This window comes from Ovis aries, chromosome 12, assembly GCF_016772045.2.
Source record: "Ovis aries strain OAR_USU_Benz2616 breed Rambouillet chromosome 12, ARS-UI_Ramb_v3.0, whole genome shotgun sequence".
Classification (NCBI taxonomy): Eukaryota; Metazoa; Chordata; class Mammalia; order Artiodactyla; family Bovidae; genus Ovis; species Ovis aries.
In genome coordinates, this window is record NC_056065.1 from 59,696,796 (window position 1) to 59,711,670 (window position 14,875).

The following is a 14,875-nucleotide window of genomic DNA, read 5'->3' on the forward strand; positions in this document are numbered from 1 at the left end:
GTTTTTTTACCCTGTGCTATCAGGACCTAAGTTATAACCACTTTTTTGGTATAGGAAGAAACTAAGGCTTAAAAATGCTAATAAATGACCTCGACAGGGTCAAACAAATAAAAAAAGTAAAATAAACAAAATTTTTAAATGGTGGACCTAAGACACAAAGTCTGTCTTCATTCTGTAGATGCATTCTTCTTAAATATTGTTGGAATGGGCTTCGTTCTCTTATAATTTTTGTTTTAAAAATAATAAAGCAAAAATTACATCCTTGCCCTTGTCAAATTAGTGTCTGGGACAGGATGAAGGAAACAGACCTTCTTTTGCCTAAACCAAGTTCTTCAGGATTCAGTTGCATGCATACATTTTCTTTAAATGTGGCCTTAAAGTATTGTATCATTTTTTTTAATCTGAAGATTTCAAGATTAATCTAGAGAGTGTATGCATACCAGCATAGAGATTCAGTTACTGTATTAGTGGATCTTCCTGCTGAAAAGGTTAACCAGATGTGTATAAATGGTTTTGTTTTTTCAGTTTGTTGCTATACTTAGAGGAACGAGAGAAGTAGCAAATTTATAAATTGAAGCCATGAAATTTGAAAACTTTCAGTAGAAGACTGTAACTCAAATACAACATCTTAAACCATTGTCAGGCAACTTAGGAGGAAATGAAAATTTTACATTATTTAAATATGGATTTCTTATAACCAGACCCAAAAATTTATACTTTAAGTACTTGTCCATTCATACTGTATTTTATTTATAATTCACTTATGATTACATAATCAAATAATTTTTCATTCAGAAGCTGACATGTGTAAGAGATTAGTCCTTTTTTTTTAGTGTCCTAGGTTTTCAGGAAAAGGTTGTTAAAGAACTGTTAACCTCTTTTTAACTTCCCTTGTGGGCCAGTGGTTAAGACTCCATGCTCCCAGTGCAGGGGACCCGGGTTTGAACCCTAGTCAGGGAACCAGATTCCATATGCCTCAGCTAAGAGTCTGCATGCCACAACTGAAAAAAGAGAGATAGAACTGTTAAACTCTTTCAAAGGACACAGCAGTGACTACTGATACATGAATATCTCTACCAGCACAGCTTTGGAAAACTGGTAGTAAAAGTTAAGAGCATTTTTTTTAACATGGAAAAACCCTCTTTAGTCCTTAACTAGATGACCCATCAACTAATTTTTAAAAACAAAATATATTTCTAAGAATTATTGTTGAATTTTAGACTTGAAATCAAATTAAATTTGATCCAGTCTATTAGCATCCAGCTGTTACATAACCTGTCGATTTTTCAGAGTCACAAAGTGTCAGATTGGAATTTATCTAGTGATGAGTTTTATTCTTTTTTACTCATTTCATGATGATTTCACAAAGAAATTCTTAGTAATGTCTGGTATGAAATTATGCTGATTTTAAACTTTACACATAGAAATTCATTGTAATACATATAATGAGAAAATAAATGATGACAGGTGTGTCTGGAATCTCACACCTGCTAGAGCCATACTTACTCTTTCCTCATTCATTCATTTATTCACTCAGCGAATGTCTGCTGAGCTCCCCTGTGTTAGACAAGAAAGGTGTTGTCTCTGCCCATTTTACCATCCACATTTCAAATTTACTGGAAAGGATATTAACTTATCTCAGTGGTTTTTCTCTCAAAAATGTTCTAGTATATTTTATCCATTATTCGTAAACAATTACAGTACTGTCTATCAAATTCCTTTGGGCTTACTTAAAATGACAAGGGAAGATAAGAAATAGTACTTTGAAGAACACCTTTCAAATACTATCAGTTTGTAATGCTTATATTTTTTAGGTTCCTACAAACTTGATGACTTTTGAGTAAAACGTGATGAAGAGCAAGGTGAACTGTTACCCTAAGTGAAAGCGAGGACCTGATGAAAGAGTGCCAGCTACAAACCAATCCTGTGCCAGGCAGAGCCCAGAGGCTCCGTCTCAGCCTCTGGAGTCCTGAACCAAAAAAGCACTAATTTCAGGGAACGAAGTGAGATATTCCCAGGGAACACATCAGAGCTGTAAAACAAACTGCCGTGGACCATGCTTCTTATCTCTGAACTGACCTGTGGAAACCACTGCCTTAATAGAATGAAAGGAAAACCACCACGAAACACCAAATAGTGCGTGTGAATCTCCTGGCGGTGCTGTGCTTGGAATAGATCGTAGCCAATTTGCATTTCTTTTAACTTTGTACTAATTTTGGAGGGGGGAATCGCCTTTTTTTAGATACACTTTAAAAGGGAAAACATATTTCTTATGGGTCACATCAGGAGCTGGTTTTGAACTGAAGTGTGAAGATGTTTCAGCTTAGTAGGGTTCTACCAGCCGCCTCGCCAAAAGGTTTGCTTAAGCCTCCATGAGTCAGCGGCCTCAAAGCGCTTTCTCACAGCAAGAGTGTAGGAATTAGAAATGTTAATAATGTGAGTTGTTGGGGTTTGTTTGGGACTGGGGTGGGTTGGGGGGTGGTTTTGTTTTGGATAGGGGAGTTGTTTTTTTTTAACACTAAACTTCTGAAATTTGGTACTGTATGGGGTACATTATTTCCTGCTGGAGGTATAAAGGCTGAGTGTTCACATGCCAGACACTTTTTTCACGTGGGCTCCAGAAAACATGGTTGTTTTTAACTGGGTTTAAAGTTTCGCCTTCTATATCAATTCATTGTTGGACCACAGATCTGCTTAGTAGAGAACTGTAATCCCAACCTAAACTTTTCTAAGAAGATTTTACAATAACTATGGTTTTCAAGTTTAAGTGGATTATCCCTTCTGTCACTCACAGGTGATTTTTATCATCAAGGGTGATGTATCAATATTTTATTAGGATATTTTCCTTTATAGTGTTAAATGTGCACAATGCCAGTTATTTTTTTATTATTTTCATTATTTTTGTTCAATATGAGATTCAGGATCACATTTGTTTAAAAGAGAACCTACATGTGTTTGTATGCATGTATGTATTTTATTATAAGGGATACAGAATAATTTTCAAAGGGAAAAAGGTGAAAGATTGAGAGGCTGGAAATTTTGAGTATCAAAACTTTCCTTCCTACTTAACTTTCCTTTATCACAAAACATTTTTCTCAAAATTTACTATAGGTCCTTACCCATGAAACCATATTTTGTTAAGAGTTGATCAAGAGAGTTTTGTGAGAGTTCTTTTATGCAATAATACATTTAACTTCCAAAATAAATGTTGAGTTTTAAAAAAGGAGGGAAAAAAAAAGTTTGAAGGTGAAATGCCTTAGAGTTTTAACCAAAAAAAAAAAACAAGGCACTTGAACAAAGCTGTGTGTTGGATGTTGTAAACTCATGAGGCAGCATGAATTTCACCTATAGCCCAGAGTAAGAAGTTCTTTTTGACTGATAACTTCTAATAGATTTCTATTACTTTGGGCCTCACATAAAAACTTTCAGATTGTATTCTAGGGGAATTTTATCCTTTTCCTTTTTAATCATAAGTATTTCATCCTTGAATCCATGAAACTTACATAGAAAATATTGCTTGTTAGAATAATTAACTAAAAGTATATCCATTTGGAAAGTAGAAGAGCTTTCTCAGATTGCTAAATTTTTAAATTTTGTTTTCTATTTGAAAAGTAGATCAAGAGTTCAAATACTTTTCTTACATAGTACAGTTAGAAATACTATTATTTCTGGTTTTGTGGAAAATGACATGAGCTGGCGAGGACAAGAACGTGGCTGAGACCTCCCAGCACGGCCCACGCTGGGCATGGAGAAGACCCCGTCTGCATAACCAGCATAGCAGTATTACTCTGAGACCTTGCACATCTGACTTTTGTTTTAATTTTCTTAACTTGTTTATTTCTCTTCAGAAATAAGTGTTTTTAACAGTGTATGTGCTTTTTAAAACACACATTGTGGATGAGAACCCTGTGGATTTTTTATTATCTTGTCTGTTTGTCATAAATAAGCTAAAGTAGATTAAGTGGTAGGCTAACCGTATTGCTGAAGATGGGCAGCTGGAAGTCAGAGCCCGAAAGCACAGTTTTGCCAAAGAGAGAGCTCAACTGGAAGACGTGTTTGATATTTTCAGCGCTAAACACAAGGCTGCTTATGCAGAGTGAGAACAGTGTTCAGATAGACCACACAAAGATTTGTGGCCTCTGACTGACTAAAACTCTGAACTGTGCCACGGAAGTCACCATTGTTTTCTTGTCTTCAGATTTGTCCATTCAAAAGCTTGCTCATTGCTTTTTAAGGCTACTTTAGCATTTGAAGCAAAGAGAAGACCAGTGAGAGAAGTGAATTAAAATAGTGTGGGTGAATTTTTGATCTTATAATTCACCAAATGAGACCTAATAATAATTCAGGCAAAAATAAATACTACAATATTAAATATTTAGGCATCGTGTTAGTGAGAAATGAAATTTTTCTCCTCTTACTAGGCCTACCCTTAATAAATTTGTAAACTAGCGCCTCACAAGCTTGAAATTTTCACTAATATTAAGCCCATTTTTTTCTCTCTGAGTCAAGAAAAACTCATTGGAGATTCCATTATAATTTAAATTTAAGCTAGTTTTTGATAAGCATAGTGATTGGTATACTATCCAGCCTGGTACAGCAGTATAATACCAACCAAAATACAATTTGAGGCACATCTCATTTAACTGTTTGAACATGGAAGCTTATTTTTCATGCAAAAGTAACCTCTAACAGTTTTTAAAATGCAGCTATAAAAATAACTATGATGACCTTGAGGAGCTCTGATTTTGGTCTCATGCCCCCTCCATGTGTGAGTTCTGCTTATTTTTTTCAGAGACATTATTTTTACCATAACCTCCAAACTGTAAAAATTAAAAAGAACCAATCAAACACACCTTCCTATTACATTTTCTTCACTGTGTAAATATTATTTGTGTAAACATTACGAAAAGGGATCCAAACAATTTTGAGTCTGAGTATTTTTTTTCCTCCCCAGGCATATGCTTCAGTGATAAATGTTTTCCTGTGCGGAAAATGCCATATGACTGTTGTGCTGCCTTCTGTATGGACTGTTTTGGTATTGTATCTTTCTGTATGTCAAGAACTTAGGGTGTTTGTAGCTGCAGAGTTTCTGTAAGTGGCTTTATTCCTCTTCTAGAAGGTTTATAAAGGAGCCCAATGTGCACTGTTACAGAAGGGGAAAATGTTTACAGTCTCTAGTGTATACACCTTGTATGTTAGTTGAAACCAGGGCCCGCCAAGAGCAGTCTGGCCTATTGCTCTCTTAGGATTACTAGAATTCACTTGGCCAAATGATTTGAGCAGAAGTCTTTTTTTTTTTTTTTTTTTTTTAGGTTAAATCTGTAGTTATAGATAACTTTACTGCTAAAAACAAAACTGTAAGACTTGGTATTAGTTTAAAAATCAATAATAGTAGATTTAACCCATTAACTATCCACTCTTGATTTCCTTCCCATTTTCTGAGACATGGTCCTTTTCAGTGTTCTTTTAAACCACCATATTATCTTTTTTTGCAAACAAGAGATACCAGTATTGTTAACAGAGGATAATATCAGTTTTTTTAAAAATCATCTGCCTCAAAGGCTTTTGAAATAATTGGATCCCTTTTTGAAAATGAAAATGAAATTGATTGTGTCCTGGTGGAACAATAGTACTGCTGGTACATGAATAGGTGATACAAAGCAAGTGGTGAGGTTTGTCTGACTTCTTCAGTGGTCTTTTAGGGTTTGCTTTTATTTTCTCTCTTCTTTTATATTATTTCTTTCAAGCATAGTAAATGTATAATTTTACAGCCAGAGTAGTATTCTGTTTTCTTGTAACAAACATTGTTATTTAACACATTGATGATAATAATTTTCTGTGTGAAGTTAACCTTTTTTGGTTTTGCTTCCTTAAAAATGGCTTGTGTCTAAGGTGACTTGTTTTGGTTTTTTTTCCCCCTATTTAGAGGATTCTAACAAAAGAGATCTGTGTGAGCAAACTTTTAAGCTTTCTGAAAGCTATTTCGTTACACTGGTATCTCCAGTTATAGTGCGGGGAAAATTTGCTCAGTGCCTTATCAATTTGAAGACCAACTTTAGGGCATCGAGTGTGACAATAATCATTTGTCCTCTTACTCCTCTTATTTCAGGAGTGTGTGCTATTCCTCTCTCCACCAGCTTGCTCTTGCTCACAGCAAATCTAAGAAACTGCGTGTGGATCTCTCTAGGTTATTGTAGCATTCCTCCTTGGCTTTGAGTCTTTTCAGACAAGTTCCTTCCCGGCTCCTCTCCTTCCAGGGTAGAAGATTAAAAATAAACCCTCCAAATCAGCCTTTAGATGAACACGCCCAAGAGCAACTTTGAAGAACATCCATCCAGCTGAGTTTATTTTTATTTTGTGTTTTTGAAATTGTTGTTTTGAGCATAGATTTAATTATCAGTCCTTTCAGAAAATCCTTAAAAGAATACAGTACAGCCAGAAAGATTTGTTTGGGTTCTATAAAAGCTACTAAAATCCTGAAATGAGAGTTCCTTTGCCCAGAAGTGAGATTTAGTTCAGTACATTCTTACAGTTAAACAGGACTCAGAACAGCAAGCGGTCGCTTCACCTACTGGTTAGTGTTTACTTGAAGATACTGTCAGGAGAGTGAAAACGATGACAAGGTATAAATTAAAGAGAAGTTGAGAGACTAAGCTAGCTTTCTCAGTGAAAACAAAGTGCAGAAGCATTTTGCTTCTCTGAGATTACTGCAAGATCTGGAGATACTGTTGTTCAACTGAGTCAAAACGTTTTGTAAAGGGCTAGTATGTTCTAGAGGGGGCAAGTAAATTTAGTCTTTAAAGCCAAATGAAGGGATTAACTGGTCCTTGAAGGTTATTAGTAGGATTTAAAGTTTGATTATAGTCATTTGGACTGCAAAGTGGTGCTGGGATTAAAGGAATACATAATGAAAGGAATGCTTTGGGATTGAGCTTTTTTTTTTTTTTAATAGACAAGTAGAAAATTTCATAATTAGCTATGCTTTAGATACCAGGTAACAAATATCAATTTTCCCATGAAGATATCACCTATTAAAACTATTCACAGAAGATAGTCCAATAATTATTGACTTACTAAATCTGACAGAGTAGCTGATAATAAGTCACCAGACTCAAGAGTTTCTACACCTTGATTATTGACAGATCCATTGTTTTACAGCTGACCGAAGTATGTATGTGTGGGGAGGGGGTGGGGAACTCATTCACAGTGTAATCTAAAGGAGATAAAGGCATCTGTGGGGATGAATATCCAATAATGATAATATACAGGAAAACACAAGCCATTTTTACTCTCCTTCATCCCAGTTAACTTGAGGTACTAAAGATGAAGTACTCGTTTGCACTATGACCTCCTGGAGTGACGTGCAGCTTGGTTCCTCTCTCACTTTTGATTTCTGTTTAATATGCAAATGTGAGCGTGAGATCTTAAGTGTGTTTGCATAAGCTAACTTGAATTTAAGTACAGTTTTCTGAAATATTTCTATTGGAATAAATTACTTAAAAATATAGGTTGTGTGGGAATAATTTGTTTCTATAGTTACATTTTTATCATTAACTTTTAAAGAAATGCTTTAAGTTAATTTTTTTTCCCCCACTCTTTCTAGAATAGCTGACTAGGATTTTGTTGGTACAGGGAAGCTTCTGTCTGGGTAAACTTCAGTTGCTCTTCTCTATCCCAGAGCAAGGATGTGCGGCATGCTGACAGATGGGGCCTTGGGGAAAAGAGGTCAAGGGTATAATATTTCCGACATTATCTCCCCACCCCAAGTGTGTTATATGAGCAGTCTCCATAGAGGCTCTCTTTGCTAATACTGTATTTCATAAATTCCAAACCATGACACTTTCACTTCTCACCATTTCTGAGAACAGAATCCACCATCCAGCCTAGGGAGCCTTTAGAAGAAGAACTGAAATACATGTGTTGAAGTCTCCTGTAAGTTATCAGCTGGGGTGTTTGCTCTGCCCTTTCTTAGAATTCCATGAGTTTGCTTCTAAGAAGCTTGGGAAACTTCCAGATGGGACTGAATGCCCAGTGTTTGGGCAAACCATAACCCAATTTTCAACTGTTTTCTCACTTTTTCGATGGCTTTTGAAATTTTTCACTGACACTGTGCTGGAACCAAAAGAGAGTGCCTGTTCTCTTCTGGGGTGAGCCTGTCCCTGCATCACACAGCACCTCGTTCTCCGTGTGTGCATGCTGAGTTTCCGGGTTCCCTCCTCGTTTCGTTACTGGTTGCTCCCTGAGCCAGTACCACATTGTCCTCATTCCTGGGTAGCTGTGTAAGTCTTGATGTCTGGTGAGGTAATTGCATTGTTCTTCAAATTCGCCTTGGCTCTTTGTGACTTTTTCATCCTCCTTATGAATTCTATAATCAGTGTGTCAGGTTCAGTGAAAACACTGTTAATATTTTTATTGGATTTGCTTTGAATTTGTAGATTAATTTGAGAATTAACAGTTTGAAAAGCTTACTCATCTCATCTATGAATATGAACTGTCTCTCTGTTTTATTTAGGGTTTTTAATTTCCCTCAATAAAGTTTCATAGTTTTCTCCTTCCTGGTTTCATACCTCTTTTATTAGTTTATTCCTAGGTAAACTAGTTTTTATTTCTGCTATGAGTTATCTATCTGTAGGAATGCTATTTTTATGTTGACACTTGACATCCAGCAACCTTATTGAAATCCCTTATCTAATTCTTAATAGTTTGTCCAGTATGATTCCATTGTCATATTAGCTGCAAATAAGGTAATAGATTGTGAGAAAATATTTGGAGTTTATAAAACAAAGGATTCATATCAAGAATATACATGGATTGGATTTTTTTGCAAATTATTAAGAAAATGTATTCAGTAGAGAAATGTGCTAAAGGGTGTGGATAAACAGTTTATAGAAGGAGGCTTATGTGGCTAATCTATGAAAAGATGTTCAACCTCAGTTAGTAGAGGATTTCAAAGTAAACCATGGAAGAGCTGTCTCATTAAACCTATCAAGCTGGTAAGGCAGTGCCAAAGAGCATCAGGGCAGTATTAAAGAGATTTTGTACATATACAGAGCATAAGAATTCAGAATTCCAGCATGGGACCACTTACTAGCTGCGTGATCTTGAGAAAGTGACTTAACCTTCTTCCTCAGTTTCCTCTTCTGTAAAATGATCACAGCGACAAGCCCACCTCAGAGAGTTGTGCGGCTCACCTTAGCTCATGTCTCTAAAGCCCCATGAGCAGAGCCAGCACTAGGAAGAACTGTCAGTGTTAGGGAGAGTTGGAGTCAGTTACGGAGAGTGGGATTAGAGGTGAAGGGGAGAATAAGGAAGAGGTATTTGCCTAGTTAAGACATAGTGAACTGAGAAGTATCTTACGAACTTTAGTAAACTAAATGAAGAAGTAAACCAGGTATATTCATTATAGACAAACTGGCAAGTAGAGAAAAACCTGAAGGAAAGCCACCTAAAAAAATTGTTGATTATCAAGATCTGTATTTCACCCACCTGTTGCTTGTTCAATGATGACTTCTGAACACCACCCCCCAAACTGCCTAAATCAGAATATGAGGACAGTGCCTGGTGCACACTGAACTTTGAATTCATTTTGGTCTGATTTGCCCATAGCCCAGGCTCAAGCGAAAATAACCGTTATTGAATTTGCTTTGTTATTGCATAACTGTCAAAACCAAGTTTTCATACAGTTAAGGTTTGGAAACTGTTAACATCTATATTGAGCTGTTGCAGAAGAAAGACAAGTTGCTGTTTTTTATTGACAGAAACTATTCTGAGATTTTAACATGAAAATGGAATCCTTTTCCATTAGGCATGGAAGAAAAACCTGGAGATTCACCGTGAGTTCTTACTTCTTAAGCAATTATCAGTAAGTACAAATAATAAGTACAATCAGTGAACCTCTATTGACCGCTGAGTTCTACAGTAGCCATGTTTTATGACCTTGTGCAACCTCGGTAATGTGTTAGCAAATCTTAACCACACAAATACAGGATTGGGATTTCTATGTTGAAAGATTAAATGACTGTACTTTGGGTTTTGGTCATATCTACCTGGATCTTTGGTATAGACAGCCTACAAAAAAGTTGAGAGAGTATGACCTGATGCAGTTTGAATTGAAACCTTTGATTCTAGCCTAACTTGCTGTGACACAACTAATTACGTTCTATGTCTCATTCTAAATCAAGATAATTCATGAACGAACTTGGGTGACAAATTTTCTGTGGTTCCTTAGTTTACTAAATTAAAATTCCCAGACTCTTAAAGGAAAACTCATTTCTGGTTCCATGTTTCTCCTTTAAGAAGAGGCTGTTTTCCTGTTTCCTCTTTGGTTAAAATCATCCATGGATGCCTTTTGTTCTTTGAGCTTACTTCCAGCAGGAGGGCCTTCTGCTCTAAAGGGACTCTCACAGAGGGCCATCAGACATCTGATGATAACTTGACGTTTTCTGTTGGCAGTTCAAGCTCAAGTACCCGCCATCCAAACTATGAAAAAGGAAAAGGACAGTGACAGAACATATTAAATGATGGAAGTGTCTTATAACATAGTGAGCTGTGTGTTTTGAAGCAGTAAAGAGAAATTTTCATGTTCTACATGAAGTTAGAAACCCATCAGTATATACTCATTCCCAAAAGAGGTAATGAGCTTTTCAGCCTAATTTAAATCATAGGAGTGGGTTATCTGTCATAGTGTCTAAAACAGATCATCTCTGTTTTTATACTTCTCAGTTCAGTTCAATCACTCAGTCATGTCCTACTCTTTGCGACCCCATGGGCTGCAGCACACCAGGCTTCCCTGTCCATCACCAAATCCCGGAGTTTACTCAAACTCATGTCCATTGAGTCAGTGATGCCATCCAACCATCTCATCCTCTGTCATCCCCTTCTCCTCCTGCCTTCAATCTTTCCCAGCATCAGAATCTTCTCAAATTAGTCAGCTCTTCACATCAGGTGGCCAAAGTATTGGAGTTTCAGCTTCAGCATCACTCCTTCCAATGAACACTCAGGACTGATCTCCTTTAGGATGAACTGGTTGGATCTCCTTGCAGTCCAAGGGACTCTCAAGAGTCTTCTCCAACACCACAGTTCAAAAGCATCAGTTCTTCAGCACTCAGCTTTCTTTATAGTCCAATTCACACATCCATACATGACTAATGGAAAAGCCATAGCCTTGACTAGATGGACCTTTGTTGGCAAAGTAATGTCTCTGCTTTTTAATATGCTGCCTAGGTTGGTCAAAATTTTCCTTCCAAGGAGTAAGCGTCTTTTAATTTCATGGCTGCAACCACCATCTGCAGTCATTTTGGAGCCCAAAAAAATAAAGTCAGCCACTGTTTCCACTGTTTCCCCATCTATTTCCCATGAAGTGATGGGACCGGGTGCCATGATCTTTGTTTTCTGAATGTTGAGCTTTAAGCCAACTTTTTTACTCTCCTCTTTCACTTTCATCAAGAAGCTCTTTAGTTCTTCTTTCTGTCATAAAGGGTGGTGTCATCTGCATACCTGAGGCTATTGATATTTCTCCCGGCAATTGTGATTCCAGCTTGTGCTTCCTCCAGCCCAGCATTTCTCATGATGTACTCTGCGTGTAAGTTAAATAAGCAGAGTGACAATATACAGCGTTGATGTACTCCTTTTCCTATTTGGAACCAATCTGTTGTTCCATGTTCAGTTCTAACTGTTGCTTCCTGACCTGTATACAGGTTTCTCAAGAGGTAGCTCAGGTGGTCTGGTATTCCCATCTCTTGAAGAATTTTCCACAGTTTATTGTGATCCACACAGTCAAAGGCTTTGGCATAGTCAATAAAGCAGAAATAGATGTTTTTCTGGAACTCTCTTGCTTTTTCAGTGATCCAGCGAATGTTGGCAATTAGATCTCTGGTTCCTCTGCCTTTTCTAAAACCAGCTTGAACATCTGGGAGTTCACAGTTCATGTATTCCTGAAGCCTGGCTTGAATTTTGCGCATTACTTTACTACCGTGTGAGATGAGTGCAATTGTGCAGTAGTTTGAGCATTCTTTGGCATTGCCTTTCTTTGGGTCTGGAATGACAGTTTAACCTCTCATATTAACCTTTTTTCCCCCTTACATATTTTGTCAGTTGTCTCACTTTTGGATGTCTACTCATTTACAGTATGTTGTCTTCCTTCATATTTGTTTAGATCAGTGATTCTCAACCTTGGCTGCAGTTTAGAATCATCCAAGGAACTTTTAAAAATTTCAAAGCCTCGGCTACACACCAGACCAATCCCATATGCATGGGGGCAGTCAGGGTGGAGGGCACTAAGCCTCTCAGATGACACGAATGTGTAGCCAGGGTTAAAAACCAACATTTAGGTTGTTGGTCTCTAAACACTACAGAGGCTTTAGGACAGTGGCTTTCAAACATCCAAAGGCATAAGAATCCCCTGGAGGGCTGGTTAAGACTTAAATTGCTGGGTCCCATCCCCCAGAGTTTCTGATTCAGCAGTTTTGGGGTGGGACCTAAAAATGTACATTTCTTACAAGGTCCCAGGTGCTGCTGATGCTGCTGGTTTGCAGGGCATACGTTGAGAACCACTGGAAACGAGAAACTGGGTTAGGAGGGGAAGATGAGAGGATCTGTCTTTGATGCACACTAGGCTGTGAGTGTGCAACTTCATGCTATGAATGTGGTGGACGGGGTGCTGTCCAGAGTGTGAGCATCTGTGCCAAGTGGTAAGAGGGCACGAAATGAGAAGACAGCACCCCAAAACTCTGAGGAAGCTCGGGAGAGGGAGAAAGCCAAGCTTGTAGCTGGGCAGCCACAGGGTTCCCAGCAGCTGTGGCATGGCAGAGAGGCAAGGACTGAGGACGCTTCACGCATATTTGATCTGTGGCCCATCTCCTGTCCTTGCAGCTCAGTGCTGACCTCTGCAGAACTGGAGCAATAGCAATGTTTTGACTGCTTGCGACAATATATTTACTCACAAAGCAGTTACTTCAGAACATCCAGGATACCCTTTTCCTCCCTCTAACAACAAAGTATTTTGAAGCAACAGGAAGAAAATTGTTCTGTATTTGAAAGCCTTCGGCAAGGCCATTTGCTCCAATGCGCCATAGTCCCTACACTCCCAATAGTCTTTTTTTTTTTTTTTTTTTTTATTTATTTGTTGGATGTGCTGGGGTTTTGTTACTGTGTGCTGTGTGCAGGCTTTCTCTAGTTGCGGTGAGCAGGGGCTGCTCTTCGTTGCTGTGTGAGGGCTTCCTTCACGTGGCAGTGACTTCTCTTTTGTCAGAGCTTAGGCTCTAGGGTGCACGGGTTTCAGTAGTTGTGGTTCAGGGGCTTTAGTTGCCCCTCAGCATGTGTAATCTTTCCGGACCAGGGATCAGACCCATGTCCCTGCATTAGCAGGCGGATTCTTAGCCACTGGACCACCAGGGAAGTATCCCCGTAGTCTTTTGGCCTATTTTCTCCACTCATCTCTTTAGCAGCCTAAAACAGAAGGTCCCATTTTATGACAAGGAAGGAAGCTGGCCTGGAATTAAAGCTGTCTCCAAGAACAGAGGGAAAAGATGGAAAGAACCTAGATCCTTAGTGATTTCCTTGTGCTGCTGAATTAACCCAACCCTGGCAGAGTCCAACTTTTGAACTCCTTACAGATCGTGATCATCTTTTATTTTTAAGAGAAGAAAAGAGGGGAAAGAGAGGAGAAAAGAAAGAAGACACAAAAGAATAGAGAAAAGAAAGACGGGATAGAAACAAAAAAGGAGGAAGGAGGGGAAAAGGCAGGCCACTTTTAAGACTTCTGTGTGCTGATAAGGAATGATGGCGCTGCAAAAATATAATAAGATTTCTTGCAAGGTTTCTGCTTGTGCCACCACAATTTATTAATTTTTAGAAGTACAACCAGGAGGTAGTAACAGTCTCAAATAAGGGAGAGAAACACCTCTTCCTTATGTGGTGGTATTATTATTATTATTATTTTTGGTGGTATTATTATTAAAGGGAGGATACAGGTGTTGACACTGGGTGCCCTGGTGGGTGGTGGAGCCCCATCAGCCTCTGCTCTCGCCCACAGCTAGAGTGCCCTGAGCCGCCTCTGCTGGGAGCCAGGTCAGCCGCTGTTCTGCTCAACAGGGAACGCTCCGTTCCTCTACTTGGGTAAACCAGACACAGGCCCCTGCTGCTGCTTCAATCAACAGGGAGGCCAGCGACCAAGCAGCTGCCTCCTCGTGGGGTCAGTCCAGCGTCGGCAACAGGCCCTCTGCTCCCTCGGGGCCCTGCTCTCCCCCTGCTGACAGCACCAGCTTCATCAGAGATGCTGAATTCTCATCAACTGTGAGAGCCAGATTGTTTCCCTCCTTGCTTTTGTTTTGATGTGTCTTAAAATGATTAGGCTTTTACTCTCAAATATTTCCGTTCACCCTTACTGGCTAACGAACAAGGCACCTCACACACCACAGCAGGACAAGGCGCGCTACTATGGTATCCAGTAAACAGTGGCTAAACAAAGTCAAAAGTCTTGCTCAAATCAAGTTCTCTTTTGTACTTGTTGTTCTTCCATCTGCCCTGAGCTACGTAATGGCTGTCCAAAAATGTAACCCACTGCACCTCTGTGAGGAGCTCAAGAAAAGCAGCTTCCTGGACCTTTGCCAATGACTTTCTTGCATTGTCTTAATTGTCCATTTGCTAGTTAACAAGTCAGTCTAGAAAGAAGTCTTTTCTTCTTTTATTCTTGGAAAGTATGTACTTGGAAATGTCCAATAAAAGCCAGTATGTGCTGAATGCCTACTCTCTGCCAGGTTCTGGCCAATGAGAGGCTGTCTCTCAGGGCTGCCCGGTTGGGAACATGAGGGCTGAGGAGAGGCCACTCAGGAGTGACTGAGGGCCTGATCAGTGATCACCTGCGTGAGACAGGTAC

At 38.8% G+C, this 14,875-nt stretch overlaps 1 protein-coding gene and 1 long non-coding RNA gene across 6 annotated transcripts in view; one reads left to right on the plus strand and one right to left on the minus strand.

The window, feature by feature from the left end:
• Positions 1–7,505, plus strand: part of RALGPS2 (Ral GEF with PH domain and SH3 binding motif 2) — a 159,525-nt gene extending 152,020 nt beyond the window's left edge. For all 5 annotated transcript variants that reach the window (XM_042229400.1, XM_060396637.1, XM_015099335.3 and 2 more), the window contains one exon: positions 1,815–7,505. In XM_042229400.1, coding sequence (XP_042085334.1) covers positions 1,815–1,844 — 30 coding nt within the window. In that variant the 3' untranslated portion in view covers positions 1,845–7,505. The remainder of the gene's footprint in view (positions 1–1,814) is intronic.
• LOC132657520 (uncharacterized) overlaps positions 1–14,875 on the minus strand; it is a 51,525-nt gene that overhangs the window by 27,778 nt on the left and 8,872 nt on the right. The window lies entirely within an intron of this gene.